General features: G+C 40.0%; 1 protein-coding gene across 1 annotated transcript in view; it reads left to right on the top strand.

The window, feature by feature from the left end:
* Positions 1–12,444, top strand: part of LOC124121732 (hybrid PKS-NRPS synthetase LUC5-like) — a 30,785-nt gene extending 18,341 nt beyond the window's left edge. The window contains exons 6-7 of the mRNA XM_048384367.1: positions 2,446–2,620; positions 6,923–12,444. Coding sequence (XP_048240324.1) covers positions 2,446–2,620; positions 6,923–12,129 — 5,382 coding nt within the window. The 3' untranslated portion in view covers positions 12,130–12,444. The remainder of the gene's footprint in view (positions 1–2,445; positions 2,621–6,922) is intronic.
* The last annotated feature ends 3,517 nt before the right edge of the window (positions 12,445–15,961 follow it).

Genomic DNA, 15,961 nt, shown 5'->3' with positions numbered 1-15,961 from the left:
TGGCACGTAAACAACTTGGGGTTGGAAGCTTTAACTCTGGCCATACCACATTGGCAGAATCTACTACAGTCAGCCCAACTCGCAATATCCACAGACAACAGAACTGTGGTGCGGTGCCTGCGCAACCAGGGAACAACGCACTCCCGCTCTCTCCTAAAGCAGACATTCAAATTTTTCCATCTAGTGGATCGTCTGCAACTACAGTTTATAATTCAGCACATCCCCGGATGTCGAAACATTCTGGCCGATGCTTATCGCGTCCAGACCGGGTGGCCCCCACCGAGTGTGAACTTCACACAGAAGCATTCCAGTTACTGCTTCAGAAGTTCGGGCAACTAAACATCGACTTGTTTGCTACTTGCCTAAACCACCAACTAAAGACTTATGTCTCCCCTTTACTGGATCCGCAGACTTGGGCGGGTCGACGCGTCCAGCATCCCTTGGGAAGGGCTAAAAGCGTACGTCACCAGTTTTACTTCCCAAGGTGATATAAGGGATCGAGGGGACAAGGTATATCTTGCTCTGACTTTGGTCGCGTCCTTGTGGCCGGCGAGAGGGTGGTTCGTCGAGCTCAATAAAATCTAGCAGAAGACGATCCACTACCCCTCCCACAGTGGTCCAACCTACTCATCCACCCTCACAGCAAATTGCTTCACCCAACGTCAGACAGGTTGCGGCTGCATGCATGGTTTGTCTTTAAAAGGCGTTAAATGCGAAGGGCTATTCGGCGCGGGCAGCAAAAGCTATAGCTTTAATTCATCGTTCCTCTCCCAGAGCACTATACGATGACAAGTGGGGATCATTTGAGACTTTTTGCAAGGCAAAAGAATCTAGACGCTACGATTGCGTCACAACAATTCCTAGCGGAATACCTCCTACATTTGCGTACCCAAGACACTTGGTTGGTAGCACTATTACTTCATATTTGGTTGCACTTAACTCAGTGTTTGCCGTTCCGGAAAATCGCAAGGTGACCAAGGCCCTACTACGCTCATTCAGGTTTGAGGATCAGAAGGCCAAGTTCCGCCCACCTGCTTGGGACTTGAACATGGTACTTTGAGATTTGCGAGGGCCCCCCTTCGAGCACCTCTATGCATCCTTATTTGATGACCTCAACAAGGAGGCAATGGTTTTCTTTTGGCATTAGCCACAGCGGCACGGGTTAGCAACCTACATGCGATCGACATCAGCCGGGACAGCATGGGATGCACGGAGTGGTACATCTTGGGTTATGCTGGGATTTTATTGCAAAAGTCAACTACCAGGCCAATCCGATCGTTCCTTCACCATCCCACCAATATCGACTGTTGTGTGGGAACCGTAGATGAAGGTGAATTTCTCCTGGGCTCGGTGCGTGCAGTTCGAGTTTTCATCCGCCGCTCCAAGACTAGGCGTGGTTCGAGGAAGCCGTTATTTATACCCGTGTACACTGCGTCCACTGACCAAAGTTAGACGCAACACCATATCCCTATGGTTACGCGCAGTCATGCTTCAGGCTTACGTGATCGCCAAACGGAATCCGCCGAGAGCGAATTACCCTCACGATTTCAGGGTGTTAGCCTTTACCATGGCTTTACACAGCAATTGTTCTTTTAGAACAATCACGGAAGGACGTTTTTGGAGGTTAGACACAGTTCTCGTTAGTCATTATCTTCGCGATGTAGCTGTCAAGGACGTCAAAGGCGTGCGAAATTTTGGCCCTGGTTACCAACCCACGACGCAAATAATGAACTCGCTCTATACAGAGCCAGCCTACTTCAATGTGCAGTTGCTCAGTTTCCCTCAGTGGAAGAATATCAGACAATCGGCTCTCTGACATAGTAAGTAAAGAACTAGCTGATTCGCTAATATTTTCTTTATTACTAAATGTGTATGGGGAATTTCTCTTTAAATCCTATGTTCAATCGTTTTGATATTTGAACAACCCTACCGTAATGGCGTTTTTCTTAACTTTTCTGCTTCACGGTTTATCGACCAACTGGTGTCGTGTTTTCGCTGTGAATTATTGAGGTTTCTGTATTCTGAAGTTTTACCCACCGTTCGATACAGATGCATTAAGGAGTAATGCAGGATAAGTAAAAAATGTAGTAAAACCTTAATAGTTGTACCATTTTTACATTTGTATACTTATCCTGCATTACTACGTTGAAGGCCCACCCGTCGCAGACCTCACACACACACACACACAATTTTGCTTCAGAAACCTCAAAAGTATGTTTTTCTAAGAGCTTGGGTGACAGGACAGCAGCGGTGGTCAGTAATAGGGACTTCAGAACAACAACTTATTTCTTCCCCCAGGACCATCGCTGTTAGGTAATGCAGGATAAGTACGCAAATACTAAAAATATTTAGATTTTACTAAATTGAATAATACTAAACCACGAAACCAGAATATCATTTGACAGGGGAAAACATAAACATCCATCCCATGATTATATATTTCAGGCTTTGCATGATGGTGACAACATTTGGGGAACTATTGTGACGGGATTGAATCAAGATGGCCGCCAGGTTACGCCCATCACAGCACCCTCAGGGAAACAACAGCAGGAACTGCTCAATGACATCTACACACGACATGGGATCGACCCGACTGAAGTAGACTATATTGAAGCTCATGGTGGGTTCACAACATTTCATAAAACCGAATCCTCCATTGATGTTCTAGATGACCGCAATGTCTTTTAAAGTAGGCTATATTATACACTAACCATGAAGTATGCCTCTGAAATGATTTGCAACAAAAGCAAATTTTGATGTTTAGTAATTGACATAAGAAAATGCTATGTTAATCTTATGTCTTAAACAGTAAATATTCAGAATATTCAAAGACTACATATTTAAAACAAAGACTACTTTCTAAAACAAGTATTGATGATGACATTTTGAATCAGTCTGCGATTTGAGGACCCTTGTTAAAACAGGCATTGTTGGAAGTCTATTTGTAACATGTTTGATGTCATCATGTGCCTTTGCTCTGGCTGCCCCCAAGATCCCCCCCCCCCCCCCCCCCCCCCCCCGAAACACACACACACGCACACGCACACCCTTCCAACTGCTGAAGCCAACGAAATGGAAAAGATGAAGAGATGAAGAAATATTTTCTCGTTCTTAATTTAATACAAAATGTCTGCACAAGGGTTACATCATCAATTGCCTTACATCAACAATTTCTACAAACAGTAGAACAGAACGGCCAACTAACATAATCAATAATTGGTATGCTGGAAACATGTTAACTGTTATGTGTTACTTCAGACATACACAATACTTCTTGTGAGCACATGATACAGTACTTAATACATCATAGTATTGTTAGAACTCAAAAGTCCATCTAAATAATAATTAACAAGTGGAATGGACAACTTGAAATATCAACCAAGATGAACAATTTCAACTTGGAAATACTTCAGAGAACTGTTATGAACATTAACTAGTACTGTTTCCAATATAAACTTTCAGGTGACTGTCTGAAAAACTCAAAATGTTTTATCAAACTTGACATCAAATTTATTCGACTTATGTAGCTTATTCTCAGAAATATTATAAACTATCATAAACAAGATACAGAACCCTGAGCTTGTTTGAACATAAACTGAAGGAACATCTTCAACTGACAGCTGATTGTTAAGAGACGGGGCAGAATTATCTCCCCTTAATTGGAATGCAACTGTTATTCATGTGCAAAGATAATTATTTCTAAACATCACAATTATTCTATAATAATGCTGTAACCCTTATTTATGTATTTACAAAAAAGACTACAGCACAAACATATTTGTCAATATTGGACAGATGAATACTTTCATGTGCGTAAAACGTAGGAAAGCTTTTTAATTCACTTCATAATGCCAAACACTCTAATCTACAATAATATCCTGATCAAACCACTTGTACCATAGTAAGGTATAAATTGTAGTGATTCTACACATAGTAGTACCTATTGATCAAGTCGTAACCATTCGTTAACCTACACTGATTGGGACGTCGAGTTTATTTACTTCCGCTGTGGCCGACAGCCAAGGGACGTTACTCTTTACATGAAACTCACTCTGCGTGCCGCTAAAACACTTATGTTGCCCGCTAAAATACCATTCTGACAAAATGACTTTGTACTAAGGCATAAACGACACTGTATTCAATCCAAAAACTATCAAAGAACTATTTCTCCTCCACCTCATCTATAAACTAGCATGATATAACAATATTTTCGGAAAAATTGATCTGCGACTGACAACCATAGCGGCAACGAACAGATTTTGCCGATGACGGACTTGCTGACTTCTAAAACTTAAATTCCAGACTTAATGTGTGTTAATACATACATAAGACATACAACATGATCTATGTGTTTTGGGGAACAAGCGAAATGTGTTTCTATGCATTGATTCCTCACCCGAAGCCAACGAAATGGAATAGATGAAGAAATGAACAAATTTTGTCTCGTTCTTTATTTAATACAAAATGTCTGCACGTGCGTTAAACGCACATGTCAGTCATGTACTCTTTACCCCAAACAAACTATGAAGTCATAGGCTTCTGATGAATAAAAACTTCCTTACAACCAGATAATAATCTTACATCATGATTATAACACAAATCTGTTCTAGGAAAACAGCATAAATCAACTTTAGGGGGTTTCAATCGAAGTTCACATAATAACTGATGATCTACCATGATAGTTATACCTCTATAATAACGCAATTAGTCATGCTTTAACATATTCACATTAAATATTTGCACCAAAGAATACTGTGCATAATGTTGTTACGTGTCGACTTCCAAATTGAAACAAATCAGAATTCTTATATGCAAAAGAACTCAGTGTGACACCATCAAACCACAAAGAAATGTTATACTGTTAACAATTATATTATAATATTGGCTAGGTTTACAAATAAAAAAGTGGCAGTGCGAAATTGGATCTCAGAACAATTACCATTACAGTATAAACTATAATAGCAGTGGTAATAGCAAAAAAGTCAGCGAGAATAGCATTCACCTAGCAGCAATAGTGGCCATGCTTCCAAAAATAGGCAGAATATCCAGGGTGAAAACAATGATCTTCTCGTCTTGATATAATGTGAGATGAGAGGCATCCTCTTGCTCCCTCATATAGTCTAAATACCTTCGAGAAGGTTGTATACCATATACTCTAGCTGTTCTAGAAGATTCCAAATTACAGTTCACTCCAAAAGCATCAACAGTAACAGTAACGTCCACACCACTGCTAACCATCGTGAAAACACAATGCTGTGAACTTCTACTGAATCTCAACAAAAACAAACTAATACAATTACATCATTGTTTAACAATAAATTACAATGCCATGTAACAATAATGTCCAATTGACACCACCAAATGCCTAATCTAAATCTAGACCAACTCTTTTGAAAGAAGCGAGAAAACCCTTTCCATATGTAGAAGAAATGTCTGCTAAAAGCAGCGTCGATTGCGCGATTCCGACATTATCATGAGTATGTGTTTACGAATCACTATCAAATAGTAAGTGATTGAGTGAGTTGGGTTTAATGCCGTTCTTAACATTATTCCAGTAATATCACGGCGTGTCAGCATCATGTAGAACGAAAACACGAATTGACGTTTACCACTTTGGTGAAACCCATGAGCACAGTATGGTGCTGACAAACCTACTGGCAACTCGTGCCCTTTATCAAATGATACCATTGGTTCCAAATGTTGTTCTGCCCAACGGGTGGCACCCATCACAAACACATGCAAAGCCAAGTTACATGTTCACCTAAAAAACACAAGGGGGCATATCATATAGGAAATTGCATCTGACATCATTATTGATGCATCAAATTTGGAAATGTCCTCCACATGACTTCCATTAAACATTTTGAATGCTTAACTGAGACGCTGAATGTTGTAACCCAGATGAATGCACCGATGTTTGATATATTCGCAGAAAGAAAATGTTCTTATGCACCTCAAAATTTGTGAAATGTAGATACCGTAGGCTGGAGCTTTTGGAATATTGCTCGACATAAAGGGAAAGTTGACTACTGGAAATTTAAAGTCATCCCTCTTGTCATACATACTTTTATAGCAGTCTTTGTCACTTTATATCTTTATGCATACACGTAGATCTAAGTATGAAATACATGTGGTGGTTTCACTGGTCTCTTTCATTTCTAGTTCAGGTGGGTTAATTGGCAGAAGGGAATGGCCATTTGACAGCTATTGAACGATATCAGATCATCGATATAACTGAAGCTTAAGTTAAACTTTTTGGCCAAATTGCCTTGTTTTGATTTGTCGATACGAGCAGAATTTCCGATTCATATGCATATAGAAACAGATCAGCAAGAAGGTGAGCACAATCGGTGGCCATGTAGATGCTTACATCTTGCCTAAATGTCTTACCCCCACCCCCAGATTTCACATAGATGTTTTCAATCAGAAAGTCCAGCATTTCACATATTGTTTTGTCAGTAAACTTCAGATGACATTTGATTTCATTTTTGACAAATTTTCCCGATCCTGAAGTTTGATGTGTGGGATAATGGATTTCAAAGTTGGAAAACGTTTTAACATAATTGAATTTGGTTCTTTTCTGAGATTACGTTTTTGGGAGTCTGTGAATATAAAGAAAGTTCTTCCTTGATTGTATTAAGATTCATGGTTAATCTACATAAAAGAGAGTGTGTACATTTTTATAGCTCTTTGGAATCCAGTACAAAAGAGGAATGGACATGTCTTCAGATGTTAGAGTCGAATCAAAAGTTGATACTGCTTATACATGGTTTTGACAGGTTTACACATTTGTTTGAAGGTAGCAATGACATTTCCTGCTATCATAGTTAATTTGTAGAAATGTAGCTTTAATTGCAATGTGGAGAGATGAGTGTTCAATGGCACAGACGTGGAATGCTGAAGCAGTTGTTCATCTTTACAGGCACAGGGACGAGACTGGGAGACCCTGTAGAAGCTACAGCTCTGGGGACCTTCTTTGAGAAGTTTCCTCGGCAACGTCACATTGGTTCTGTGAAGACCAACATCGGCCATCTAGAGGCAGCAGCCGGAGTGGCTGGACTCATCAAGGTCCTGCTGATGATGAAACACGGCACCATCGTGCCATCCCTACACTTCGACAAGCCCAATGAAGATATTGACTTTGACAGGTTTCGGTTTGTGGTGCCTGTTGAGAATGTTGACTGGAAACGGGAGAAGAAAATTGCATGTATCAATTCCTTTGGGTTTGGTGGTAGCAACAGTCATGCTGTTCTGAGATCATATTCTGTGGAACGTTTAGGCCAATGTAACGAAACAGATGAAATTGTACCAGTTTGCTTTTCAGGCTCTGATTATGATACATTACACAAATCAATTTCACAGTTCTTCAAACATCATGGGGAGTTACATTTCAAAGCCCTTGCATACACGTCATGTGTGTGTAGGGAGCACTTTGATTTCAGAAAGGTGTTCTTCGCAGACACCTACAGAGATCTTAAATTACAAATTGAAAGCCAGTTATCAAACATACCTCGAACTCCCAAAAGAGACAAAGGGCGCATCATATTTGTATTTTGCGGAATGGGTACAGCATGGGTTGGAATGTGCAAGGATCACCTGGAATGCAGTAAATGCTTCTTGTCAAAGATGCTGGAAATTGAAGATTGTCTCTGTCACTTTGTAAACTGGTCTTTAATCAAGAGACTGCTTGCTAATCATGATGTGACAGATCCTTTGTTTGGTCCTATTGCCATCTTTGCTTGTCAGGTGTCTCTAGCTCACCTCTGGGAATCCTGGGGGGTGAAGCCTGCAGCTGTTGTTGGTCAGTCAGTGGGGGAGGTGGCTGCAGCACACATTGCTGGGATCCTGTCCCTGTATGATGCTGTGAGGGTCATCCTCCAAAGGACTCGGATCCTGGCTATGGTGCCAAGTGGAAAGATGATGCTTATCCGAAATGTTGACATTGAACAAGTAAAGACAGCATGCAGGAAGCATCAAAATCGGGTAGTTGTCGCCCTTCACTACAGCCCAGTCTCATGTACTATCAGTGGTGATGAGAGGGCTGTTCTGTCAGTCAAAGAGGAATTGGGGCATATTTCAGATAGTAACACCCTCTTTCATGAACTTCCTGTCACAAGAGCTTTCCACAGTCCCTTCATGGCTTCATCTAAAGACCAGCTGGACAAAGTGTTATTTCCTTTGCAAACATCAAAGATGGTAATAGAATTCATTTCATCAGTTGACCCGGGCTTAAATGAAGAAGCCATAAGGTCTGTTACCTACTGGGGTAGGAACATAAGGGAACCAGTCAGGTTCTGTGATGCCATTATGAAGGCTGCTAACAATTTCCATAACAATATCTTTGTGGAAATAGGCCCCAAACCAGTATTAAATTCCCACATACGGGATATTTTCAAGCATACATCTCTGGATGTAACAACTGTCTCATCTATCCACAAAGGATCAAAGTACATTGATATGTATAATGCTCTGAGTGTACTGTATACCTCTGGAGTCAGCATCAGGTGGAACAGTTTCTTTGATGAACAGATGCAGGCAACAAGTTATCCAGCTCATGTTTTCAATGGAAAACCTGTTCTATTGGTATCTGACACTGAGCACCAAATGCTTATGGGTAGAACGGAGAATTCGGGAGGTCATCTGTTTCTGAAGGGCACTGTTGAATCTGGAACTGCAAGATTAATTATTGATCCAAACAGTTTTAAAAGTGTTTTTGAGCACAAGGTGAAAGGAACAATTATTCTTCCAGGTGCCGTGTATGCCGAGGCTGCACTTGCCATTGCAAAAAGGATAGCTTTAAATGAACACAAGTTAGTAAACATCTCAGTGTCTTTCAAAAGTCTATTAAACCTACACACAACAGGACACACAACAAACATTGAAATCAAGGATAACACAGACAATATCCCCAAATGTGTGATGGCAGTTACTATCAAGAAAGGCACTACAGAATACGCAGAAGCAGTGATCAGGCAGACTCTGGATGACGTCACACCAGACAGACTTGATGTGCTATCAATTAAAGAAAGATGTAAGCACACGCTGACAAAGGAAGATATCTATGAGAAGTTGGACAAGGCTGGATTCAGCTATGGGGTAATGATGTCTGTTATTCAAAGTAGCCAGGTAGCTGAAAAAGAAAGTCTTACTTTGATTGACATTGGATCACAGCTAGGAAGTGAAATGGAACTTACAGTTCTTCACCCTGCTGTTCTGGATGGAATGTTACAAACACCCGTTACAGTGGCAACAAACATCAAAGAGATGCTTCCATTTTTTCTGAAAGGTTTGGTTGTCAAGAAGAAAATATCAAAGAACATGCTCGTCCATGTTAAGGTTCTTCAAGAAACAGAAACGCATGCAACATTTTCACTATCATTACTGACAATGGATGGATACGTCATCGCGCACATTGCAGCTTTTACGTTGAAGGTGATTGGCGTGGAGACTTTTAATGTCAGAAACGTTGCTTATGAAATTCAGCCCAGGGCCATAGATCATGGTGTTCCAGTCTGTAACAGTAAAACATTTCAAGATGTTTTGATGTTTGGCGATGGTGACAGCTCACTCACCTCAGGGCCCTGGAGAACTCATGATATTTCCACTATACTCAGGAACAGTTTTCCTCTTGAACTACAACAGGCATCAGCAGTGGCTGTCCTATTTCAAGCAATGCCTGAGAAAACTGAAGATGGGTTGTATCTGGAGAGATACTTGGAGGATAAAATCATGCCACTGAGATCTCTCATCCTCTACATATCCGAGAAATTTCTCAAAATACCAATCCTTATCATGACAAAGACTACTCCTGTTGATCGCCGCCATGCGAACAAAAGGCATGATGCACAAGCTTGCATTAATGAAGGTATTCAGGCTTTCATTAGATGTGTCAGACGAGAATTTCCTAGAATGGTCATAAAGCTTCTAAAACTGATGGAAGACTCTGACACCTGTCTTCAGACTGTTATAAGCAGTGTATTAGAAATCCAAAACTATCCAGAGATCGAGATGAACAACAAACAGTTCTATGGACAGGTGTTTGACCCAGTAAAAATATCTACACCATATGTTCGACTAGAAAGTCAAAGAAATGGTATGGGCACAGTTTTAGTTTCAAAAACGAGAGAAACTATTACAGAACCATTCTTCGCAGTTTCAAGAGAAGCATCTCAGATGGCAGTGAAAGAAGTTGGGTTCACTACCCATTCAATTGCAGTTCACAATACATTCCTGACTGAACAGGTACTCTGTGCTGATGATAACGAGGACAACCCAATGACCTATCCAGTTCTCACTTATGAGTCGAGTGGAACCACTGAGACACCTGATACAGAAATAACAGCTGTTATTTGCTACCCACATCTAGTCATGCCAAAGACCTGTGTCCGCAAGAAATTTGTGATGGATTTGAAGGACCTCAGGAATTATAAAACAGGATTCATGTTGAAACTTTATTGCATTTGGCGATTATGTGATCAAGTGATGAAAGAAATTGCAATACTGTACACACACCAGACGAAGAAATATGCTGAGGCAATGAAGGTTCTACTGTTGGCCAAACATTCACAACCAGTTATATTGTTGACACCGGATGAAATGCCATCTCACCATGGCAGCCCAGTGGTCATATCTACAATACAGATAACTGCCGAGCTAGCACAAATGATTGTTCGGAAATGGCATTGTCTAGAGCGTATTGTCTGCTTCAAAAATATGATGAAAACCTCCATTTTAAAACTGGTGAAATGTGAAAGATTACAACTGAAATTATCCATTGTGAGGTCTTTTGAAATTCTTTCATTCAATGAAATGGAGACACATATTCCAAAGCTGTACAGCTGGATTAAGGACAACAGCAGAAGTGTGGATGAAATATTTCTGTGTTTCAAGTCTTTGTGTGACTCATCTCTAGTGTCGGAGTCTCTACCAATTGACCTTACCGAACTTCTCAAAACAAAGGAATGGAATATTTACAGAGATGCAAGCCTCCATGCAGAACAAGTGGGTATACCAGAGGATATGCTGTTTGATAAGACTGGAATGTATCTTGTTGTTGGAGGTTTGACTGGATTGGGATGGGAATGCGTCTTGTATTTGGCTAGCAAAGGAGCAGGATGTGTTGCAATTCTCAGTAGACGTAATCCTACAGATGACAAAAAAGCAGACATTGAACAGATATCCAAGGACTATGGATGTAGTGTGACATCAGTGCAAGCTGATGTTCAGGATATCAGTGCGCTGAAATCAGCATTGTCGGAGTTGAAGACCAGTTTCCCTATGTTCTCATTGAAAGGGGTGTTATTTGGGGCTGCTCTGCTTGAGGATGGACTACTTCCGGACATGACAAGAGAGAAGTTCCACACAGCTTCTTCTCCCAAGGTTGCTGGGTCCTGGAACCTGCATCTCCTGACAGAGCATCTCCCACTGGACTACTTTGTGCTGTTTTCCTCTGTAACATCAGTCTTTGGAAACGCTGGACAATCAAACTACAGTGCTGGGAATGGTTTTATGGATGCCCTTGCGCATGTGCGGAATAAAAATGGTCAGAGTGGACAAACTGTTAACTGGGGCCCACTGCGAATGGGAATGCTACAAGAAAAGAACATAAAGATTCTTGAGTCATATGGATATAAAATCATACAGAAAAAGAACATACCAGAATGTCTAAAACATGTACTCATGTTGAACAAACCGCAAATTGTCATTTGTGAACTTAACCTAACAAAGTTTGAAGAGACTCTTCAAAGAGAAAACAACCCGGATTTTGCATCTCGTTTTCGGCTGCTTGTTTCTCCTTCTGCATCTCCTGTGCAACCATCTTCTCATCCAACTTTGAATGTGAACGAATTGACCAAAGTCTCAAAAGAAGAAGCCATGTTGAAACTCGTGGAGTATGTGAAAGCTGTTGTTATTGAAGTTGCCATGCTGGGCGAGACTGCACTAGATGTTGAGCAGGGAACCCGAGAACTGGGTGTTGATTCGATGACTTTCATACAAATCACAACGCAAATCATGGACGAAACACAAGTTCAGCTGTCGCCAACAACACTGCTCATCGAAAATGCGACGGTGTCCCAAATTTCGAAGCGTGTCTATGAACAATGGAGAATAAATGTTCAACAGGAGTAAACACAAGAGATATCCTTTCATTAACAGTCAGCATGCATGCAGTCATGCCATCAAGGACTAACCTGACACAGGATATTGTCATGTTATCCAGTATCTCGCTGCCACAGCACATAGTCATGTCATCATGTTGTTACCTGACACAAAATACAGCCATGCCATCAATTAGCTCTCTGGCACAGCATACCGTGATGATACATGGAGCTATCAGTAATCTCGGTGGCAGTCGACTGTTATGTTTACTTCATGCTTTGAATCAGGTTTGGTTTGTTTGTTGTTTAACGCCGGACTCAGCTACACGACGGCGGTCTGTCAATAATCGAGTCTGGACCAGACAATCCAGTGATTGATATCATGAGCATCGGTCCACGCAATTGGGATCGATGACATGCATCAACCAAGCCAGCGAGCCCGACCCCTCGATCCCGTTAGTTGCCTCTTACGACATGCATAGTCGCCTTTTACGGTAAGCATGGGTTGCTGAAGACCTATTCTACCCCGGATCTTCACGGGTTCTTTGCATCAGCATTTCCCTGTCATTACTCAGTCCCGTACAGGACTGATTATTATGTTGTATACACTTTATACAGATGTTTTGATAGCATGAATGTGAAGTTTCTGTGTATCGAGGATAACCTGTCCGTGATCATGATTCTTATAAATTATGACCACTTGGATGTGCTTCTATTATACAAATTAAATAATGGATTACCCACTAGGAGATTGACTAAATCACACCGCATTACATTCTAATTTGATTTCACTGTAAATGTCAGCGTGGTGTTGTACTGTATGTAATCTTTAGTGTCTTAATGTGTGGCGGTTGTGTAAGTTGCTTTGAGTTGGCGTGAACTACTTTATTACATGTGCTGAGTGACTGAGTGGGTAGAAAAGAGACAGTGGCCTGATTATCAATGCAGTCATTTGAGAGATCTAACACAACTTAGACGTTTTTTGTTGTTTTAGTGATGCATTCCCAATCAGATCAAACATGTAACGCGCACTTAATCTTTCTCCCTTCACACTTCTATTGCACTTCTATAGAGACTGTGTGGCCTGATTATCAATGCAGTCATTTGAGATATGTAACGTTTAGACGTTTTTTTTGTTTTGGTGATGTATTCCCAATCGCAGGGCGTGGGAAATATGTTTATGTAGATGTTTTTTTATGCTTATGCTCTTTTATATTGAACATTTAATCTTGTGTCTGTATCATTCTTCCCCGTCCTGAATGTGGGGAAGTGTAAGGGTTACTTTGTTTTTTACTGAAGGAGAGCGCCATTTTTGTTTTTTTAAACTTGGAGTCTGAGGGTGACTTAATCTGGACATGTTTTAACCAATCGCCTGTTACATTCTGTGACTTAGTCATGCTTAGTAATGTAGAAAATCCTTTTGTTCAATATGTGATTTTTAAAAAAGCTAAAAATGTTAAGGGGAAATTTATGTTCTTTCGCTAAAGTTAACCGGTCTATATTTTGTAAGAATATAATATTGCGCATTGAGCGATTATCTCGTTTAGCTATAGGCGTAGTTTATCAGTTTATTATATCAGTATATTAGTTTTATCACACACTGACATTGCAATGCTGTGCATCCTATCTTATTCAACCTGCGGGTTTCTAGAGTGAGTGATTATCTCCCTTACCCGAATAGCTCTATTGCGCACTACCTTTGCAATGTATCGTATGTTATTCAGGCAGCGAGGGAGAAATATTCCAGGGAATTCAGATCAAACATGTAACGCCCACTCAATCTTTCTCCCTTCACACTTCTATTGCAACTTATTGTTCAACACGATTAAATATCATGGTAAGGTTGTACATACCAGGAATATTTATAATTGTAGATATGATAACAGATCTTGGAACTTGTTCCTGGATAACTGTTGGTAAAAAGTAATGAGATTTGTTCCTGTTTACAATGATTCAGGATTATTTGTAGAAATGCTTTTCTTTCTTGGTTGTTCTTTATAAAAGACAGCGCATAGTATTGCCCATCTTCTAAGACACTGCATCACCACTTTAAATTTTTACTTTGTGATTGCTTAAAAGAAGTTTGGAGAAATGTGACCTATGACCTTTGTTTTTACAATATGTAAAATAATTCTCAATATTTATAGATGACTTGATCAACCTGTATGTTCTGAACGTGCTGTTGGATGTAATGGAATCCCTTAATGAATGCTTTAACATGTCTTGAAAGTTGGACTGAAATTTATTTTCAGTGGATTCATTACATTTTGTTTGTGTTTACTATTTCAAAAGTTTGTTTCATTTAATACAGCCAACATTTTGGTCGGAAAGATTTATATTTGCTTCCAAAGCATTTTAAAAATGACATTTGTTTTGTTATCTATAAAGGACTTATGTAATAAAAGTGCACAGAAAATCTTTCTTGAAAATTGTTATTTTACTCTTCTCATTTGTACTTAAAGATGAAAGTTAATGTCTTGTACTTAAAATGTAACTGAAAATACATATGGCGCTGTTTGTAATAAAAGTGGACAGAAAATCCTTCTTGAAAATTGTTGTTTAACTCTTCTCATGTGTATCAACATGCGTCATTGTGTATTCACTGTTCAGGGTATATCTACATATCTCATGATGTGTTCACTGTCTTGGGTATATCTACATATCTCCAGGTGTGTTCACTGTCTTGGGTATATCTACTTACGCCATGGCCTGTTTAGTGTTCAGTGTATATCTACATACATCATGGTGTATTCACAGTACTCGGAATATCTACATACGTCATGATGTGTTTAGTGTACTGGGTATATCTAAATACACCATGGCGTGTTTACTGTCTAGGGTATATCTACATCCATCATAGTGTCTACACTGTTCAGGGTATAGCTATATACATGTACGTCATGGTGTGTTCACTGTCTTGGGTATATCTACATACTTCATGGTGTGTTCACTGTTCAGGGTATATCTACATATCTCATGATGTGTTCACTGTCTTGGGTATTTCTACTAACGTCATGGCCTGTTTAGTGTTCAGTGTATATGTACATACATCATGGTGTATTCACAGTACTCGGAATATCTGCATACGTCATGATGTGTTTAGTGTTCTTGGTATATCTAAATACACCATGGCGTGTTTACTGTCTAGGGTATATCTACATCCATCATAGTGTCTACACTGTTCAGGGTATAGCTATATACATGTACGTCATGGTGTGTTCAATGGCTTGGGTATATCTACATACTTCATGGTGTGTTCACTGTTCAGGGTATATCTACATATATCATGGTGTGTTCACTGTCTTGGGTATATCTACATATCTCCAGGTGTGTTCACTGCCTTGGGTATATCTACTCACGCCATGGCCTGTTTAGTGTTCAGTGTATATCTACATACATCATGGTGTATTCACAGTACTCGGAATATCTGCATACGTCATGATGTGTTTAGTGTTCTTGGTATATCTAATTATAAACCTATTCATTGGGATCGCTATTAAGTAAGAGATTTATTTCTATAGGTGTTAAAACCTATTGTGAGGTTTTACTTTCCAGTCGGGTTAAATCTCATAAACAGGGACGTTGTAATGTCCCTGGGGTTTTATATAATGTCCTGGGTATTTTATTAATATAACTTCCGTTCAGATTGTAACATGTTATATAATATAAAATCAAATGACAAATGTTTTCTTTCTATTCCCGAGGATCGAACTCGCAACCTTCATATCTGTAGCTCAGTGAGTGTACCACGAGGCTACAGAGGTGTGATAAGCCTCACTGCTTTTTAGAATGTCCTTTTCAAGATCCGTACGCCAGCAACATATATTTTACGCGCGTTTCCTAAGGTTCATGGAAAGTATGTT

Source organism: Haliotis rufescens, unplaced genomic scaffold (genome assembly GCF_023055435.1).
Source record: "Haliotis rufescens isolate VD_foot unplaced genomic scaffold, xgHalRufe1.0.p SCAF_5, whole genome shotgun sequence".
Taxonomy (NCBI): Eukaryota; Metazoa; Mollusca; class Gastropoda; order Lepetellida; family Haliotidae; genus Haliotis; species Haliotis rufescens.
Note: the sequence above shows the minus strand (reverse complement) of the source record. Positions and strands in the feature narration are given on the sequence as shown.